The sequence below is a fragment of the Pavona decussata genome, unplaced genomic scaffold (assembly GCF_977016875.1).
Source record: "Pavona decussata unplaced genomic scaffold, jaPavDecu1.1 SCAFFOLD_145, whole genome shotgun sequence".
In the NCBI taxonomy this organism is placed as follows: domain Eukaryota; kingdom Metazoa; phylum Cnidaria; class Anthozoa; order Scleractinia; family Agariciidae; genus Pavona; species Pavona decussata.
In genome coordinates this window covers 1486284-1507500 of record NW_028145558.1, presented here as the reverse complement: position 1 = coordinate 1507500, position 21217 = coordinate 1486284, and the positions used below count along the sequence as shown (strand labels likewise).

The 21217-nt window shown below is 38.8% G+C and overlaps 3 protein-coding genes across 3 annotated transcripts; 1 reads left to right on the top strand and 2 right to left on the bottom strand.

The window, feature by feature from the left end:
• The first annotated feature begins 13921 nt into the window (after positions 1-13921).
• On the top strand, positions 13922-15282 carry LOC146466372 (uncharacterized). Its single transcript, XM_085127531.1, has one exon. The coding sequence runs from the start codon at positions 13999-14001 to the stop codon at positions 15280-15282; it is 1284 nt and encodes a 427-aa protein (XP_084983657.1). The 5' UTR covers positions 13922-13998.
• Positions 15283-15684: 402 nt separating this feature from the next.
• LOC146466371 (G2/M phase-specific E3 ubiquitin-protein ligase-like) lies at positions 15685-18584 on the bottom strand. Its single transcript, XM_085127469.1, has 3 exons — positions 17769-18584; positions 17123-17221; positions 15685-16669 (listed from the first exon to the last, which is right to left on the bottom strand). Exons 1-3 carry the CDS (start codon positions 18582-18584, stop codon positions 16169-16171), a joined length of 1416 nt encoding a protein of 471 aa, XP_084983595.1. The 3' UTR covers positions 15685-16168.
• A 183-nt stretch (positions 18585-18767) lies between these two features.
• Positions 18768-19331, bottom strand: LOC146466370 (uncharacterized). The gene has a single exon (XM_085127520.1). The coding sequence runs from the start codon at positions 19329-19331 to the stop codon at positions 18768-18770; it is 564 nt and encodes a 187-aa protein (XP_084983646.1).
• Positions 19332-21217: the final 1886 nt, after the last annotated feature.

Genomic DNA, 21217 nt, shown 5'->3' with positions numbered 1-21217 from the left:
AAACAAACAAACAAGCAAAGGCGTAAACAAAAACAACAACAAATGAAAAGGAATTATTCCCAAAATAATGCCGTAAGAAGTCAAAAAATCATATTTTGTCATATATGCTTTACCACTCACCACGAATGGTTCTCAACTTATCAGAAGTGAAGTGAAAATTAATCTGGAACACGCTCGCAGACTCAGTTTTTCCACGCTTTAGGCCAGTTTTTTGTAGTTGTTTCGAGTTCTGATTGGCTCATTAGGTTGCAAACATTTGTTATGATTGGTTGGAAGAATTAAATTAGTTTCTATTTAATTAACGAAACTGAACAGAAGACCACCTTATGTTTTCAAAATTGATATCATTGGTAAAAATAAAAATAAAAAATTCTTTAGATTCACTTTCGGAGCGTGCACCCTCTCTTCATATCATTTTCTTGATACTAAAACCAGGAACTACCATAAAATTCGTCGCACTTGCAATTTTGTTCTATTACCTACAACTGTCAAAGAGAAGCCCGCTTGAATTGCTTGTATTGTGGCTTAACAATTATTCTAAACTGTGTTATTTTTTTTCTATATCTTGTAGGAATTTAAGGTAAAGATGGAAAGGTAAATGGCAGATTGGCAAAATTTTAAAATCCTCTTTCTTTCTTTTCGTGAAAATGTAAGGTTTGCTTAAATACTTGTGTTTGTCTTTATAGTGAGATGGCAGAAATGCTTAACAAGATGGAGAACATCGATAAGGTATTAAAACTATAAAAGCTTTTGGTTTGTGTCATATCACCAGAAGTTGGGGACAAAGCGGCATTTTTTTGTTTAAGGTTCATTCGTGGATAGGTCTAGCCTAGTTTTCAAGCCTTAACGCTTTCAGTAGTGAGGGGCGCACCAGTTAGGCCTCTTTTTCGCGGGGGAATCTCATTAATACGCGGGGGCATAAATTAACGACGATGACGTCACCGCCTATTGTCTTGATCACGCATTATAGGATGACGTCATATTTTAGTTTAGTCTTACCAACAGGTTATGAACTGGTTTGACAGGTTGATCAATGATGTCATGCTCTATTTTTAACTTATGGCAGTCATGGTCGGTATTACCGGTTTGACAGGTTTTTGAAGTTATTTTTGGATACATGACATCATAAAGTATATTACATACATACTTTATTGTATAGCTCCCCTTGGGGGGGTTTTTTCTGTCATACATGAAAATAAAAATAATAATAATGAAAACTATTTACATTTGGATGATAATATAGAGAGAGAAAAGAAAATACGATAATAAAAAAAAACGATGAATTAAAAAATTCTTAAAAAGTCTTTTTTTAAAAAAGACGCTGCGTTTTCCCGTGTTTCTGATATGCTTCAATAAATGATTGTAGTTTTTTTTGCTCCACGGAAGATGAAAGCCCTTTGGCCCTTTGCAAGCCTACACTTGGGTAGTGTGAGGTCATTATTTTGCCTGGCGTTCCTTTGGTGAATTTTTGAACGGTGTTGAAGTCATTCTCAAAGATAACCGGGAGTTAGGTTGTTCATTCATTTGTATGCAGTAGTCTATTTTCATTGTCCGTAAGCGTATGAAAAAGCGATTACTGCCAAGCACATTATTCACGAATTGTGAGTTTCAGTAATAATCATACATTTTCAGTGATTCTATTTTGGATGAATTTGATCGAGATTGTGATTTTGTCGGTTATAAAAGATGAAATCATACATCAGACATCGGACGCGTGTTTCGATTCACGCACCGTTAGTTAAGCTATTATGTTAATTAAGTTGAGCTTTGTCGAGGATTAAACAGTAAAAACAGTCTTTTGTTCTCTTTGTTTATCAAATTGCTCCGAATAAGAATATTATTACGGTTGATCGATTCCTGGCTGCTTAAATTAATTTGCATGTTATGTTTGGCGCGCACTGAAAAAAGTAAACACTCTCAGAATTTACTGAAAATTCTTTATTTAAATCGTTCAACAATTCAAGTACAAAGCAAAGATCTTATGACAGCGTTAATCATCGTTATCCTCTTCATCGCTAGGGGGATAGAATGTCATTTTTGATGTCCTTTCATCCTTGTGTGTGATTGCGCCACAATCATAACATCGACGGAGAGATTCTTTCGCGTGCTTTCGTTCAAGAGGAATCTTGTGATCACATATAGGGCAAACTTTACAGTTATCTTCCCAAAAGCACTTAGGACATTTCATGACTACGGTATCATATCCATGTGAACTGTTGCAGTGTCGGCACGGATCACGAACTTTTGCCTGAACTATCGTTGAATTTTCAACTGAGTCGCTACTATTCTCGGCCTCGTCTTCTTCCCAATCACTTTCCAGGTCGCTGTTATGAGATACTTCGGATTGACTATTTTTAGAACTGGTTTCCTCTTCTTCACTGCTGTCCGACAAGTTTTCATCATTAGCCTCATTACCTGATTCGTCCTCTTTATCCTGGTATCCTCTTTCTTTTTCTAACAAATCGCTTAGAAGTTTTTTATTTTTTATCAGTCGCTTATTCACTCCGAGCTCTGCCAGCCCATCTAGGAAAGTATTGAGCGCACGGGGTTTGGCGACATCTTCGTTATGAGGGAGTAACACATACTCGACAAGCTCTGAGATGTTTGTTACTGGTATTGGGCGCTGGTTTCGGAGTAACAGTCCACTAGGTGTCCAGAACAAGATATTTTTAGAAGCAGCCATACTATGCAATAGTTCAGAAGCGTGCTTTCTGGAAACGGCGTTGGAAAGATTGTTCAAGACATCTTTTATCCGGGGTTCTTCTTCGTCACTTTCCTCATCAGAGGTTGAGTAATCCTCCATTTCACTTTCCTCCTCTTTATCCCAATCCATCTTTCTTTTCATATCGACCAGCACTCGTTAAAAAGAGAGACACAAATGACCAACATTCAGAATCCACGGTCTCTTTTATAACAGAAGATACCCCAAGCTACTAATTGCAGGGGTCAGTAATTCTTGTATAAACCCACTGCCCTCTTGCACAAGGATGCGTTTCTTTGTCTTGTAAGGAACATTTCGCTGAGCAAGATTTAGAAGAGCATCCTTATGCGAACGCAAGAAGGCCCTAACTTCTTCAGACACTGGTATGTTTTCTGTAAGTACATTATAAATAACTTGCAATAACGCATGCAACTGTTGTGGAGTAGCTGTTCTCAAGAGAAACTGACGCTGCTTGGAAGGGCAATCAGAAAGGAGCTGAAGGAAACCTCGGTTGTTCTTTACAACGCGAGACATGATCATGGAATGAGTTTAAGAAAGTAAGTTCCCCCTTTTATTGTGTAGGATGTGGGGGAAGCAATAGACTTGAGGAGAAGGAAAACACTAGAAATAAGGAGGAGGGAAAACAATAGAAACGTGGTGGTGGAGGTGGGGGGGGGGGGTGGTGGTGGTGGTGGCGTTGGTGGTGGTGGTGTCGGTGGTGGTGGTGGTGGTGTTAGTGGTGGTGTTAGTGGTGGTGTTGGTGGTGGTGTAGGTGGTGGTGGTGTCGGTGGTGGTGGTGGTGTTGGTGGTGGTGGTGGCGAGAGGGCGTAAACAATAGTCTTTTGGGTGTGGTTAAAGCCTATATAAATCTGAAAACATTTATCGTTTTCTCAGTTCTCGTCAAGTTTCCACAGAGTAGACATGAGTTGGACCTGTTCTGTTTGTCAAGAGAATTTTTCAAGGAAAGATAGTATGCGAAGACACATGAGCCGCAAACACCGCAATGCTGGTCTCACTCCTTTCAGAGCTATGCCGTTTTCTGTAGAAAAGTGTCAGCGGTTTCAATTTGTGCATCCATTTACTTGTATGGTTGCTGGGATGACCGGATCAGGAAAGACTGTCTGGGTAAAATCTTTGTTGCAACAGGCTCAAAGAGCAATCAACCTACCACCAGAGAGGATTGTTTGGTGTTATTCGCAGTGGCAGCCCGCTTATCTAGAATTGATGGCAATAATGCCAAATATAGAATTTATCAGAGGTATTCCTTCCAATCTAGAGCATGACTCCTATTTTGACATCCACCAACGCAACTTAATGGTGATCGATGATCAGATGGCTGATGCCGGTGAAGACAAGCGAATCGTCAACCTGTTTACAAGAGGATCCCATCATCGCAACCTAAGCATAATTTACATTGTGCAGAACTTATTTCATCAAGGAAAAGGCAGTCGAAGTATCAGCTTAAACAGTCACTACTTAGTCCTTTTCAAGAACCCCCGGGATAAACTTCAAGTGCTGACCCTGGCTAAGCAAATGTATCCCAGGCACACCGATTTCTTTATTAATCACTATGAGCAGGCCGTACAGAGGCACTTTGGTTATCTCCTAGTTGACCTTAAAACCACCACTCAAGACAACTGTAGATTGCGAACGAACGTTCTACCTGGCGAAGAACGATTTGATAACGTAGCGGTACCGGACAATATCTCGCAGGAACTACTACAGTACCTCAAACAACAGAACGTAATGACTCCCCCAGTAGTTCCAGTAATGAAGAAATTACAAGATTCAATGGATGGTCTTCTCTCACGATCAGACCTTGGAGATGACGAAAGAGCAAAGCATTACATGCAGCTGCAAAACAAGTATTTGACGTTTAAACAACAGTTGAATTCCAGACTCAAAGAATCAAATCCACCCTACTCTGAAGAACAGAGACAAATTTCTAGCAATCATATGCCAGATCAAAAACCAGTGACTGTACAGGCGGCCGCTGTCCAAACTCCCACGGTTATACAGGTGACCGCTGCCCAAGAACCAATCGCAACACAAGCGACGCCCGTGGAAGCGTCACTTCCCTCGTCCATCTTAACACCCCCTCCCACAGTACCCTCACCTACGCAGAAAAGAAAAAAACCACCTCGAATTCGGTTTAAAAACTACCTGGATGACGATGATCGTCCCTCAAGAAGATCCCGGCGAACTCACAGAAATCATCCATATAAGGCTTCTCAAGAGGATGAATTTTAATTAAATTGTGGCGCAATCAGACACAAGGATGAAAGGACATCAAAAATGACATTCTATCCCCCTAGCGATGAAGAGGATAACGATGATTAACGCTGTCATAAGAACTTTACTTTGTACTTGAATTGTTGAACGATTTAAATAAAGAATTTTCAGTAAATTCTGAGAGTGTTTACTTTTTTTAGTGCGCGCCAAACATAACATGCAAATTAATTTAAGCAGCCAGGAATCGATCAACCGTAATAACATTCTTATTCGGAGCAATTTGATAAACAAAGAGAACAAAAGACTGTTTTTACTGTTTAATCCTCGACAAAGCTCAACTTAATTAACATAATAGCTTAACTAACGGTGCGTGAATCGAAACACGCGTCCGATGTCTGATGTATGATTTCATCTTTTATAACCGACAAAATCACAATCTCGATCAAATTCATCCAAAATAGAATCACTGAAAATGTATGATTATTACTGAAACTCACAATTCGTGAATAATGTGCTTGGCAGTAATCGCTTTTTCATACGCTTACGGACAATGAAAATAGACTACTGCATACAAATGAATGAACAACCTAACTCCCGGTTATCTTTGAGAATGACTTCAACACCGTTCAAAAATTCACCAAAGGAACGCCAGGCAAAATAATGACCTCACACTACCCAAGTGTAGGCTTGCAAAGGGCCAAAGGGCTTTCATCTTCCGTGGAGCAAAAAAAACTACAATCATTTATTGAAGCATATCAGAAACACGGGAAAACGCAGCGTCTTTTTTAAAAAAAGACTTTTTAAGAATTTTTTAATTCATCGTTTTTTTTTATTATCGTATTTTCTTTTCTCTCTCTATATTATCATCCAAATGTAAATAGTTTTCATTATTATTATTTTTATTTTCATGTATGACAGAAAAAACCCCCCCAAGGGGAGCTATACAATAAAGTATGTATGTAATATACTTTATGATGTCATGTATCCAAAAATAACTTCAAAAACCTGTCAAACCGGTAATACCGACCATGACTGCCATAAGTTAAAAATAGAGCATGACATCATTGATCAACCTGTCAAACCAGTTCATAACCTGTTGGTAAGACTAAACTAAAATATGACGTCATCCTATAATGCGTGATCAAGACAATAGGCGGTGACGTCATCGTCGTTAATTTATGCCCCCGCGTATTAATGAGATTCCCCCGCGAAAAAGAGGCCTAACTGGTGCGCCCCTCACTACTGCTTTCAATACAGGAAGCGAGCTGCGTTGTAAGCGTGGATTCGAACGGTGACATCGACTTTAATAGCATCTTCGATAATGCGTCGGCGAAGACTGGAATCCAGGCTCAGATAGGACATAGTTTTGGCTGGATTGAGCTTAACAAAATGGATGGGTACGGGATTCTAGGAATGTGATGTCCGGGAAAATGGATTAAATTAGTACCATAAGATTGCAGACAGATTTCTGTAAAATATTGGACAAGTTTGTTACGAATGAGATTAAAACAGCGAAGTACAAAACAGTGACTAAGCGTGCCGTGTCAAAGTGGGATCCGGCTTTAACTGGCGTTTGATGGCAGAAGGTAATGGGTGGTTTGAAACTTCTTTTGCTTGATATAAACCCCTCGCTGAAAAAGCACAAACGCTGCTTTGCCACAACAGCAGTACAGACGAATTATCGCCATGCTACAAGGTATTCCCTTGCTATCCAATCTAAAATCACTAGCTCGTCTGTGATCGACGAACCGCTATCATCAAGAAGGATGGTGAAGACTTGTGAATCCTAGGGGAATGCCATGATGAGTGAAAACTGTTCTTATCGTAAATAATTTCTTTGTTTGTATATATTTTTGCAGTCACTTTCTCTGGAAATAGATGAACTTAACAGGTGAAAACAGTCTTTTCATGCTTTCAACCCATTAACTTGATTTTATTTCAATAACAACCTAGCGGTTATTTTGAACATCCTTGCACAAAATGAAAAGGAATTTTAATTAAGGATGCGAACACTATCGGCAGCATATATTTGATTTATTTATTTATTTATACCATTTTTTACTTTACTTTGATTTAGGCAGGGCCCAAGAAAGGTCGAGGAATTCTCAGTTTGGCGACAACAGGTGAGAAAGCACGAAAGAAACTGTTACTTCAACAAACCTCGTTGCTGTTTGTAATTTCAGATTTTGATTCAGTGAGTACTGGGGAAAGCATGGCAAAAGGCATTTATCCTGAAGTTATTTCTCACCAAATAAATACCCGAAACAAACACAAAATGCGAGGACATTTTGTAAGTCCTTATTTGATGGCTTAGCGAGACAGGCCCAAAGCCGTCTTAACGTACGCTGATTTTAAAAGGTCGCTTGCGATTACCTTGCACTTGGCATTATGAAACGCGGCTTAATTCAGAATCAGTAATCCTAGCTTGTCAAGGTAATTAGTCTAACTTGCCCTTTTCTTTTTCAGGCTGTGAATGAACTTGTAAAGAAAGATAGGTAAGTTCCACAAAGTAGAGAATCGAGTTAGCTAAACTATTACATCAATGACACGATGACCATATTTTAAAGGTTAGATTGGCTATAGTAAAGTGAGAGAGCAGGCGTAACAAAGCAAAACTTGTTGCGCTTTGTGAAGTTCCAGCAGCTCACTGGAAGGAATGATAAGGGCCAGTCATACTTGATTAAATTTCTGAGTTTATGATTAGTTTGGGTTGGATTACACTGTAATTCTCAATGCATTATGAATATAACAATTAAAGAAGTAAGGATATGATTACCAAACGCAAGAGACTGAAACTCTTTGAACTCTTTGAGAACTGAGAGATTTTTAATATTAGTTCAAAATACTTCCGTGGACAATCTGTGAGTCAGATCGTTTCTCCGTTTTCTCTCTGACAGTGAACTGACAGAACTTAAGAAAGTGCTTGAACCACTGCAGGAAGTGAGTATTGAGAATACAATCATGCATCAGAAATGTTTAACTAAATTACGCGAAGAGTTAAGAAACTAAAATCATGAGTACGATACAAAAGTCTGCACCGTGCAATCTTTGTATCCTACGACAGAATCAAAATATTTTATGACTATACCAACCCCCCCCCCCCCCCCCAAAAAAAAAAAGAGAGATAAATAGAGATTCTGGACTAAGTGCTACCTCATTCTATATTATCATTACGAGTAACGTTTGGATAACAATAACAATTAAGACTTCTGAAGAAAGTCGATAAGATTAACACCAATCTTCTGCGAGAATTGGGTTCGACACCCCCCTCCCACAGTGAGTCTAAACTGCCCCTACACTACCCTGTATAGGATCTGAATAGCCATTATCCCAACATTCAGATAGAAGCCAAACGATAACAAAGCTGATTGCCAGAGGAACTTGTAATATTAAATTTTGCTTGCTCATGTGCGCTATTTTTAACACAGATGTCTGTAAACGGAGTTAATTGAAATTAGAGTAGTAAGATATATGAATTAATGACATGTTATCTCCTCACCAGTTTCCAGCAAGAAAGAAATCCAGCAAATCAAGAAGGATTATTAGACTGCTATGCAGCCTGTTTTGCTGTACATGTCGCCGTTAAAAGATTCCTCTTGTTTTATATCAGAGTGTAAATAATGTGCTCACGTGAACAATTTGTATTTTTGTTTTAACGAACTAAAGTAAAACGTACACTCGTTTCCCTATGCGTTCAGATAAATGAATAAAGATTCGTTTGGACAGTTTGAGCTGGGTTTCGATATTAAACCTTTCGCAAATATTGAAAGATCGTCTTATTCGAACTGAACCTGTAGTGCTTTTCAGAAATGAGACAGGTTGTCGATGTTTAAGGAGGAAATGTGTGGCAAGGCGAGGGAAAGGGAGGAGGGGAGGAGGGAAGGGGAGGGGATTGGACAGTGGGGGAAGAGGGAGGGTTCACGGTCTATCCAGTCTAGCGCCCAGACCATGACGCGCATAAAATAACGCAAGGTCCAAGGTTAGATCGTTGACCTGCAGTGATTTCCATGTAGAATCAAGAAAAACAAAGTGAAGGAAATCACTTCTTGTGAGCAGAGCTGAGGCGAGTCTTAATTGCCCTGTATACAAGCGTTTAGCTCTCTATACAAGCAGGATAATGTCCGGCTCGCTTGTGCCTATGACGTTTGTGTGCTTCGTATCATTGCATCAAACAATGTCTTTGGGTTCCCGTACAAAAAGTATTAAACATTTAAAGTTCTTCCTCTGTTTTGCAGTGCGCAACTCTACTTCGCATTAAGGCAAAGTAGAAGCTTCTATCAGCTGCTACATGTAACTACTATGTAAATGTTATTCAGTCCCTGTTTGAAAACCCAGTCTTGAAACTCGATTTACCACAGTTGAGTAAAATATCTGCAAAACCAGTATGGTAACCAAATGATTTCCTTCAGTTGCCCAAGGACATTGACAGTTACCAACTAGGACGGTGCCTACGTTTGTTACTGCGCATACATTCTGCGCTTCTCGGGTTTCCCGAGTTTCCTATGGGTGATTTCTACTACTACAGGGATATTTTTTACGCGGTTTAAAAATAAGCGGGGAAAACAGAACTTAGCAAGTGCTCTTGGTATCCAAAAAGAAAATTTGGAGTAAAGGATTGAGATGATTTCGTTGGATTTCTCGTACGAAATACTTGGTACGAAAACGTTTAAGAACAACTTGACGTTAAATATAATTTATGCACAGAAATAAAAATGGAGAAATATAAGAGAACGTTTGTATGGACAGGTCAGATTGAAGTGAAAATTACGATTTCGTTGAGGCATGAATATATAGGTTTGCGAGGCTTAATTGGCAACTGCATCAGTAGTCTGCGTAGACAGGGCTTAGACAGTCCTCTAACAAAAACAAAAAGGTCTCAAAATTTCATAATATCACCAAAACAATATAAGAAATTAAGTTCTAATTTCTTTAACCGGGTTCTATTCTGAAAACTAAGCCAATTTTATCTGAGTTAAGGGTCGTACAAAAAGACACATGTTGTTTGTCAGTTGTTTACGCTCTGATAATTGATTGACAACCGAAGGTGAGAATGCCCAGGCCAGGCCCCTTTTATACCGGAAATTCCTGTTTTAGACATTTTTTGATTTATTTCCCAGTGAGATTCAAAAGTAGTCAACAAACTTGACCTTAACTGGTTTATACTGGACAGTAATCAGCTTTTGGTGCAGCTTCAATGGTTCGTGTTGATACTCTAAGAGGAACCGCTGAAGTAACTAAAACAGAAAGAGAGAAATAAAATGTCTGTCAATGAAAAATCCCCCCAGAAATTATGTGGCATAAGTTATTCCGAGTATTTCGTCGCAATAGCCAATCAGAGTTGATTCTTCTGGCTCTACCTTTACATTAGGAAACGAATACTAATTTTAGTTTTCTTTTTTTTTACAAATTTAAGTATAACTTGTAACGTTGCATAATTTAGCCTATTGTTGGATTTTCATTGTAATTTTATTTTATTTTAGACGCAATTTTTTCGTGATTTCTTAGTAAATTAGATGGACATTTGTCCGTCCGTTCGTTGGCTCACTAACAATGCGCAGGTGCAAAGCAACCAATTGGAGCCTAATCCCTCATCCTACGGAAATAGAAGGGTACTGAAACAATATTAACAACGCCGCAACAAGAAAAGGAAAATATGAGATGTCTGCGCGTACGCTGTAAGAGATTGGACTGGGTAAAAAAAACATACCTAGTCCCAACGAAAATTTGCATGTCTACTAAAATTGATCGAAAGAAGAGCTAATTTGATGCAAATGAGCCGCATGTTTGTAGCAAGATTCAGTCTCGCCAGTTAAAGGCAGTCTTGGAGCCAAGTCGGCATTATTCACGTTATCAAGAGACGTGGTGAGTAGCATTACTTTGTTATAAAACAATCAAATGAGAAAATGGTTTCTCTCAGAAATATATCAGGCGTTTTAGGGCTAGCGTTTTTTATAAACTCCAATTAAGTTTGTTGTGAGCGTCGTTTCCTAGTGAATATGCTGTTGGGCTGTTGAAAGGCTGAAACACTCAAACAAACCTGGCATTTCGTGCTTCTCTGTTAACATGCCAGTAAAATTTCAGTCCACGAAGATCACTGTTAGTAAGAAAGGTGATCTACTGAAGACAACCTCTCAGATGAGCGGCGAGTTATATATAAATACTCTGAATAAATAGCGATGAAACGAATCAATAAGTGACGACTTTGCTCAAACTATGCTTAAGCATAGTTACCGTGGTCTCTATACTGACTATTCTGCCCTTTTCTATTAGGATGACAATTGGGAATAACATATTCAGTCAAATGTCTCCTGCAGCAGTCGTTCACATACACGAAACGTTAATGCTGTTATATTATGCCAACTCTATAGTCAATCCATTGATATATGCCATAAGAATGCAAGAGTTTAGGAAAGCTGTTAAACAGCTTTGTAAAAGGTCTGCAGAGACAAGGGGTGTCCAATCCACTGAACTTCATGCAATGTAGTGCATGAACACAAAGCCTTAGAAGAGCAATAACAAAATAAAAAAAAAACCATTAAAGGCAATCGAGATTTGGTTCAACCTGATATTTGAGTTAGTTTTTCTTCCTTTGACAATCACATGCAAGTTTTTAACAAGTGTTGTAAAGGACATTCCTTTCATACTTTATAGGAACCAGTGACTGCCTTTTTTCCTGGTACAAGTAAAACTTGAACCTTAAAGTTGCTAAATCTCATGAGCCGTTGATCCTAACCTACTGGCTCACAAAATTTCTTCAAAAAATTTTAGATAATCAGTAGGAACCTCTCCTGGAAGGGTTTCGTTGAATAAAGAACTAAAAAGGTGTTGCTTTTGGTTTCAGTTTACAGTTCAGCAGCTTATGTATAATTAAGAAATCAAAGGAAGATCGTAAGTGATCTTCCATCAATTTGGGTTTTTTGTTTTTGCTTTAATTTCTTTTAGCTTCAGGGAGCCTTGAGAAGGGGACGCGACAGATTGTGAACTCCTCAGCCCCCTCCCCCTTAGTCGAAGCTTCAAGAGCATTGAAGCTACGCAGAGATTATATAGTGCGTCTAAAACTGTCTCCTTCGTGGTACGAAAAGAGGGACGATGATGTCATGTGACAAAAAATTTCGTTGTAAGTTCTGAAAACTTTGTACAATTTTAAAAGGGCCAACCGGACAAAACAAAGGGTCCAGATCCTGATAGCTGCATTCAGGAAAATTTAGAAAATTTAACTAGTGAAAAAAAGCCGACTGTACAGCTAGGGCTGTATACTGTACATCAGTCCAATTCCTCAGGCAAACACTGAAAACTGATTCATCAAAAAAAAAAAACCTCCGGCAAAATGAGATCAGTTTTTTAAAAGATATTTGTCAGTTCACAGAGTTTTCTTGTATACTGACTTAGAGTAGCCGCGTCGATATCAGTTAAATTGGAAGTTAATTATGGTTTTAGACATTTGTTGATTATTTCCCATTGAATGCATGATGAAAACGATGATGTCAGGACGCGACGCTGAGATTCAAAGGCGGTCAACAAACTTGTTCTTTTAAAACTGGTTTATACTGTACAGCAATCAGCTTTTGGTGCAACTTCAATGGTTCGTGGTGATACTCTAAGCGGGACCGCAACTAAAACAGAAAGAGAGGAAAAGAAAATGTATGTCAATAAAAAATCACTCAGAAATCATGTCGCATAAATTATCAAGAGCATTTTGTGGTAATAGCCAATCAGAGTTGATTCCTCCGGCTTTACCTTTACTTTAGGAAACAAATGATAATTTTAGATTTTCTTTTACAAGTTTAAGTATATCTTGTAACGTTATATTATCTAGTCTCTTGTTGGATTTTGCCTTGTAACTGCGTTCGACGTAGTAAGAACGCTCCCTAATACGGATTTAAGTCGAGATTTTATGGGACTTCTGGTGGATGGGTCGATGGATCCTGGGACGCACATCTATGGTTGGCCAAATGTTGCAAAATTCAACAACTTGCATATTTATATTCAACAACTTTTATTTATGTTCAACAAGATATATTCGTATTCAACGTTTTATATTTATATTCAACAATGCGCATTTTCCTTCAACTTCAACTTCAACTTAAATTATTTTCGTTCAACAACAATATTTGTTCAACTTCAACTAAAATTATTTTCATTCAACAACAGTATTTGTTCAACTTCAACTGTCATATTTATTTAACACTCAACAAAAATAACTGTTCAACTTCAATACAGACTTTTTTCATTCAACAAAAATCATGACTGTTTTGTGAGTTAAGTTCCCGGACATTGTAAATCTCTTCATTCAACAAAATACCCCGTCCCTCCCCACCCACCAATCCCAAACATGGAACCCATTCTCTTCCCGGCACAAAACCTGATTGATTCCCGCCAAAAATCAAAATGGCTACTAGAGCAGTAGACGAGCAATCTTTCATGGATTGCTTTGAGGATGTTTTAAGTGTGTTAAACATTTGTGAAGAGGGAGAAAATAGCACTTCCCGATCATTTATTGAGTGGGCTATCAATCGTTTAGACGCAGCAGCAAAATTTGTGGAAAACGTATTACCGGTTGTTAAAGGAAACCTCCACTCTCGAAACATGTTAACGTTACATTATTAAAAATACAATTTTCTTTGAAATTTCATTGGAAAACATGGAAATAATATTTCAATCTCAGAAAAAACATGATTTGATTATCGGCTATTTTCGGTTTTAAATTTCCCGCGCGCCACCATCTTGTAATTCATGACGTAATAAGGTTGCTCAATTGTTTTACACAAAAGAACTTCTGCTGAATACCAGTAGCGGCAACCATAACACGTCATCAAATTCAAAATGGCTGCCCCCAGGAAATTTAAAAGCGAAAGTTGTCGATAATCATATCTAATTTTTAACACACTTGAATGTCATTTCTACGTTTTAGACAAAAATTTCGAATTTAGACACTATTTCCAACGCTTAGCCGTCAATTTGTTGTGAGAGTGGAGGTTCCCTTTAACGAGCACAAAGCAGAGTTGACCGAGGTTGCTAATAATTTGAGAGTACTGTATCATCTTTGGTGTCGAAAATTGACAGAAATGGAGCTAACCAACACTCCAAATTGTACCCACTTAGCAGTTTATCTGCTAAGTCCGCCGGAGCGTACCGTAAACAGAGGACCGGGAAGACCAAAGTACGAGATCGATGTGGATACTTTGTTACACTTTAGGGCTTTAGGATTCAAGTGGAAAGACATCGCCGGACTTCTTCTAGTTTCGCGATGGACCCTGTGGCGACGGGTACGAGAACTTGGTATTACTGAGGAAACTGGCTTTACAAATATCACAAATACGAATCTTGATGATATTGTGCGTGCTTTCATGAGCGTGCAAGGAGGCCTTGTGGGTTACTCAATGGTTCGTGGCCACTTGAGAAGTATGGGGATCAATGTTCAAAGGGATTGTATTCGGGCCAGCATTTCACGAGTTGATCCGACCAACTGCCGTTTGAGATGGGCAACAGTAATTTCTAGGAGAGCTTATTCAGTGCCTGGTCCTAACAGTTTATGGCATATAGACGGCCATCACAGTTTGATTACATGGGGTTTCGTTATACACGGTTGTATAGATGGCTACTCTCGTTTAATTTGTTTTTTGAAGTGTTCTACAAACAACAGAAAGGAGACTGTTGAAGGCCTTTTTCTGCAGGGTGTCGAAAGGTACTCGTGGCCATCTAGAATACGGACTGACCATGGAGGTGAAAACGTTTTGGTATGGGAACGCATGATTGCATTTCGAGGCCAAGATCGTGGATCTGCACTTGTTGGAAGCTCTACACGTAATCAGAGAATAGAGCGGTTATGGCGTGATGTGTTTCGATGTTTCGGTAATGTGTTTTACTACACCTTCAAATCCTTGGAGGAATCTGGTTTGCTTGACATCACCAATCCCCTTCATTTGTTTGTTCTGCATTATGTTTACTTGCCTAGAATTAATGCTGCAATTGCTAGTTTTGTTGAGGCCTGGAACAAGCACCCCATAAGAACTGAAAGAAATTGGAGTCCGGAACAAATCTGGTCTAATGGAATGATAGACAGTGTGAACGGAAGACTTGTTGCAGTGGCTGATGTGAGAAGTGATGTTAATGTCAGTGGCGATGACTATGAGTGGTTTGGTTTTGACCCTAACGCACCACCTCCACCAGATGACGGTCTGTCTACTGTTGAAGTCAATGAAGTGGATTTGAATCTACCAGATGACATTACCTCTAGGCTAACAAATGAAATTGATCCACTTGAGAATTCAAGTGCTTTTGCCATAGATATTTTCCAGAGGGCCCTTGAGTTCCTGGAAAACTTGCTTTCCAACCACGCTCCTCAATGAAATACTTACTTATAGAGAACTAAACACTGTATTTTTTTCCTAAAATCAGAAACACAAGTATGTAAATTGATGCTTGGGAGGACAGTGTTATGTGGCATCTTCCACAACAGCCCAATTTCGATATTTTAAAGTTCAGCCTAAAACAAGAGATGTCACTGCGAGGCTCTGGGCCATGGAGAAAAACTCACAAACTCTGTAATTTATTCCTCATGTTGAGGTCTATATTGTTTTAGGTTGCTAAATGCTAATTTGCACTTTGTAGTTGTGGTTTGATACATTGTGGAATGGAACATCGTGCATTGTCAGTGATCCTAAAACTAGTGCTATTGTTAATATTTTGCATAGAGGGGAAACTATTGCTTGTGATAGTCCACCTATCACAATTAATTGTTAAAGAACAGGTCACTAATGATTAATATTTATTACAATAATACCATTTTACATGTAATGTTCAATAACAAAATAATGTAAGGAATTTTGTTTGGCAAAACATATCATTTCCAAGAATCAGCAGCTAAAGACAATACATACCAATGAGTTTATACTAGAAATGGCAAGGCTTTTTCAATGTTTTAATGCTGGCATAACACAACTAAATTGATCAGTGAATTGAACATCAACACTATTGTACCCAGATCATGGGATGTGATATGGGTCAGTACTTTCAATCCATCAAAACAAAGGCATGAAAACTGTTGCAAGTCATCTTTGACTTTAAAGTGGCAAATCCAATTACTACATCTTTCAAATTCCATAGAAGGTTACCAACAACAACTCAGTAATGACCTCTTTTCGGTAAACCTAACAGTACACAAACAGCAACCTATCCATAAGTCTTGCTTACATAAGAGCCTCTAAATGTATAAATTTAGGGCAGTGTTGTTGTTTACACTGAGGTAAAAGACTTTCCAGATGAAGAAAAGGCTGAATCCAGTGAAAGTTCAAACAGACCATAAGAGGGAAAATGATCAGGTAATAACAATGTAAAGGTACATGTTGATGAGGAGATGTAACTTTCACTATGAAAATTTACATTTATTACAAAATTCTGAACTGAAGGCATTGTCTTGCTTCCAGTACAGTACTGCATAAATTGCATCAACCTGGCACTTGACGACTGGTCAACAAATCTGGTCATCATCATCTTGGTGTCCTGTGCTTGCTTGCTTAATTCATCTGGATATTTGAGACAATCTTTAACTGTGGTGGGTGTCAGCTCAACAGGTTTAAAGGTGAACAAATTTTCAAAAAGATGTGGGTGCTTTGACATCTCATCAAGGACACCAAGGGTTGTCAATCCTTTTCTCAACTGATCCAATGCCATTTTTCGCTTTGAAATGACCTCATACATCACTATTGACTGAATTATTTTCCCTTTTGTAGACATCTGAAATAGAATATTGTACAAACTCAAACAATTTGAGCAAACAATGATATATAAGCAGATACTTTACTGGCTTTGAACAAATCAACTTAATACAATTGATAGGAAGTATAATTTGGAATGTGGGAAATAATAGATATCAACTTCTAACTTCTCCACCCACCAAAGGGTGGGAAGGAAGGGTAGAAACTAGAACAATACACAGTACAGGATATATTGAATGAAATAAAAAAATGAATAAACTAGAGAATGAAAGTTGCATGCCTGTCACAATAAATCAACATTTGTAGGCAAGTTCAACGTTTAAGTGAGCAAAAAAAATAAATAAATAAACAGTAATTGCAGGGGTCTCATTAGAAGGCTGGGCCTGGCTGTCAGCACGGGGGGTACACAATGTCAGCGGTAGCATGCAGGGCAGAACAATATAAATAAAAATATAGTCAAAGCAAATGGTACCTGCAGAACACTTGTCTCTCCACAATGAGCCAACAGATTAATTACTTCATCACTCTTGGCTAGCTCTGCCAGTTCATCATCATCACTGGCATCCATCAGCTTTGTATGAATAAGCAAAAATAGAAATAAATGTTGCAGATATGACTAGAAACCTATATGTACTGGCTGGAGAAGTCTTATTATCTATGAATTGTAGGTGTGGGCAAAAGATAGGCCCTTTTATAAGGCATGGTACACTTTTGATAATCGCTAAAATAAGAGAGCTTAATAGTATGTATTGGAGGGACAGCTGCCCCTCCAATCCATGCTACACTCTCTTATTTTGGTGTATTTTAAAAGTGAACCATGCCTTTGAAATTAAACCAATAATAATCAAATACAGTGAATTTACTACCGGTAATAATTTGGATGCTCTTTCAGATGACGATGTCCATTTTTCAATTCATTCGATTTTAAAAATTTGTACCCAGTCCCCTGCTCGTTTAGAACATGGCAAATTAAGGAGTCTTATCCAATATTAACTTTACCACAAACTATTAGACAATGGATGGTTGTAATGTGGTGTTTGTGAGATGCAGTGTACACTTACTGGATTTACTGTTAAAAGTTAACCTAAAAATAAACTCATAATGTACTGGGCATTTACCTGCATGACTATGTTCCTAGAAAATGGATCTGGAATATCCCAAACATCGCAGTATGCAAATGCACACATAACATCCCCAGTCACAAGGTAATAGAAACATGGCAGAGCCAGACATGGAAAACCTGGGCCTCCTTGCACAAGAGAATGGGCAATCATTTTTCCAACCATTTCAAACATTCCACTCATAACAGCCTGTGGTTGGTAACTTGGCACCTTGTGGGCATTTTCACCTTCAAACAGCACCATTAACTTGCCCTCTACTAAACCTTCAAATAAGTCAGAATAAAACTGCCTCATTACTCCCCCACTGTCTATGGCAGGTTGGCCTTGATAGGTAATTCTCAAAGGGCAAGAAGCATCAAACTGAATTGACTTGTAGTAGACCACTGCATCTTGAACAAGATCACCTTCATCAACTTCTAGTTTCTTTCTTTTTCCTGTCAACTTTTTCCCCAGGATTTCGATGATCTGGACTATTGACTCACACACTGCTGTATTAGAGTCTCCCTGAAGGGAATCCCCCTCAAGAAGAGCATCTGCTGCTGAATCAAGACCACCAAATTCTTGGAGTGCATTGTCAAGTTGTTCATCACTTGCAGATGGCAGCAGCTCTCGCAGTGTTTCCTTATCACTCTGACTGCTTGGACCAGCAATGGAGGCCACCACTAAATCAGCAGAGGTAGATGCCCCATATCCAGATGCACTTACACCCATGCTAGTGAGGCTTGTTTCCGACTGTCCATATTCTGCAATTGATCCATTTCCTGTCGAACTTTCAAATTTCTTGGGCATGGTCAGTGAAAAAGGTGACCTCATCAAGTCATCATCGTCGTCATCTTTAGTTCCTGTGGGTGATGGTTCTTCACATGCGTCGATGACTTCTCTCAAGACATTCAAACGAATGTAAAGCTTTCCCTGACCACATAATTCTTTTACATGTTTGTAATTCCATTCAAGAGATTTGTTAACGACTGGGGTAGTTACTTTGTTACGCTCACGCTAAACAAAGTCAAAATGTTCTGGTCTTACAAATGGGAAACGCTGCTTCAGTACCTCGGTTATACTCTCTCTGATTTCACTTTCCGACTGGCCTGTCCCCAGCTCAAAATACCCTTTCAGTAGGACCATATCGTCAGTAACTGTGTAGTCGGGAACAAAGCCATTTTCATCCAGATCTTCAGGCTTGTCAAGGAGATGAACGGCTTTGGGGTGGAACTCCTGCTTTGTTTGTTTCTTCTGTTTACCCTTTAGGCGCCATGGATGATTCGTTGTAGCTGCAGGCCTCTTTTTTCCTGTTTGAAAATACTGCGACTGCCCAGTCTGAAAAGAAGACGAAGAAGAAGGACCCGGCTGACCCGGAGTGCCAGTGGCGGGAAAGTCCGGCGCGATGGAATTTGTCAACTCTCGGCTCGCAGATCGAGCTGAACTCGCTATAAGGTCGCGAGTTCTCATCAGTAACGAGGTACTATTTCCCGATCGTTGAAGAGCAATTTCGTTTCGAACGCATTCTCTGACCATCTGTGTCAGTTCTTCCTTAGCATCAAGTTCCGACGTCGACGCCATCTTTATTCAAGGCATAAAGTGATCGGGGGACTGGGTAGTCAAGTTAGCGTATTTAAGCGGGGACGGGGTGGGGAATTTTTGTTAAATAAAGATATTTTGAATGTCCGGGAACTTTCAACAACTTACTTGTATGACAAATATAGAGGGAAGTAGAAACTAGAAGTCTGTATTGAAGTTGAACAGTTATTTTTGTTGAGTGTTAAATAAATATGACAGTTGAAGTTGAACAAATATTGTTGTTGAATGAAAATAATTTTAGTTGAAGTTGAACAAATATTGTTGTTGAACGAAAATAATTTAAGTTGAAGTTGAAGGAAAATGCGCATTGTTGAATATAAATATAAAACGTTGAATACGAATATATCTTGTTGAACATAAATAAAAGTTGTTGAATATAAATATGCAAGTTGTTGAATTTTGCAACATTTGGCCAACCATACTCATCTGGTATCCCCGGTAGATTTTTTTGCAGGGGCGTATGACATCACAATGAGTGAGTGACTGGGATGGAGATTCACCTGGTGACATCGAACGCACTCTCTAATCTACGATTATTACTAGTCTAATTGTATTTACACGTAAGTTTGTCCGTGATTTCTTGGTTCATTAGATGGTCATTTTGTCCGACCCTTCATTTGTTCGTCCGTCCGTCAGTCCGTCCGTCCGTTCTTTTGCTGGTTTCCTTGTTCGTTCTCTAAATTATTCTAACAATGCCCAGCGGTAAAGCAGCCAATTAGAGCTTAATCCAGCATGCTAGAGAAAAAGGATACTGAAACACGATAAACAACGGCGTTGCGTAAGGCGTCTCTTTTCCCCTTCAAGGAAGAAAATATGGGACGTCTGCACGCAGGCTGCAGCAGATTGGACTGACTAAAAACACAAATGCGATTGAAATTGAGGCAGTTAATAATTAACTTGAGTTGACACATAAACTTGTGCTTGAATGAAAGTTTGACTGGTCTACTAAAAATGATCGAAAGAAGAGCTAACTTCATGCAAATGAGCAGCATGTTTACCTCAAGATCCACTCTCTTCAGTTAAAAGCACTTTTGGAGCCACTAAAGTTGGAATTATTCACGCTATAAGAAACGAGGTGAGTATCACCATTTTACTATATTTCGATCAAGAGGTAGAATGGTTGCTTTTAGAAGTATATCACGCGTTTTAGGGGTACAGTTTGCAGATGGTTTCAAAAACTCCAGTTGAGTTTGTAGCAAACGTCGTTTCCTGGTGAATTTGATTCGGGGCTGTTGAAAGGCTGAAACATTCACGACAGACAAACCTGGCATGAGATTATTATTTTGTGCCTCTCTATTGACACTGCAGTAAAATTTCGGTCCAAGAAGATCACTGTTAGTTAGACCGGACGATGGTCTAAGACGACCTCTTAGTTGAGCGGCGACTTAAATATAAATATCGTGAATAAATAGCGATTTCAAATACTTGTCGAACAAAAATTGACGATTTTGCTCAAAAAATGGATGGTCGGTCGCTAACCACTGAGTTACAGCGGGACGTGGAAGGCTGGATCATTTAGTAAAATTTTAAATTAAGCAAGGGAAGAATAATTTTACAAAAGCAATCGCTCAGCTCATCAGTCAAGTCAGTTCTTTTACCCTTTAGAAAATAACTGAGAGAACAAAAAAAATTATGAGTCAAAGTTCCTCTTTATTAAGGCAGATGGCTCGATTTTTAAACAACGATTTTAAGCACCTGCTATCTTCAGTAGTTCTTTGTTTATATTTAAAAGACACATTTTGGGAAGGTTCGGTGTGACTCGATTGATAGCTGCTCGATTTGTTGAAGGAATTTTCTTTTAAATAAAACTACCCAGCAACGGTCAGAAAGATTTGGTTCCAAATGAGTCCGTTAAGAGTAAATATTGA

What these genes read in the sequence shown, in the direction of transcription:
- LOC146466372 (XM_085127531.1), top strand. Translation starts at nt 13,999, where the DNA reads ATGGAGCTAACCAACACTCCAAATTGTACCCACTTAGCAGTTTATCTG.
- LOC146466371 (XM_085127469.1), bottom strand. Translation starts at nt 18,584, where the DNA reads ATGAGGTCACCTTTTTCACTGACCATGCCCAAGAAATTTGAAAGTTCG. An exon ending in CTAGGAACATAGTCATGCAG is followed by an intron (nt 17,222 to 17,768) that starts GTAAATGCCCAG and finishes ATTCATACAAAG; the next exon opens with CTGATGGATGCCAGTGATGA. An exon ending in GAGAGACAAGTGTTCTGCAG is followed by an intron (nt 16,670 to 17,122) that starts GTACCATTTGCT and finishes ATTCTATTTCAG; the next exon opens with ATGTCTACAAAAGGGAAAAT.
- LOC146466370 (XM_085127520.1), bottom strand. Translation starts at nt 19,331, where the DNA reads ATGGCGTCGACGTCGGAACTTGATGCTAAGGAAGAACTGACACAGATG.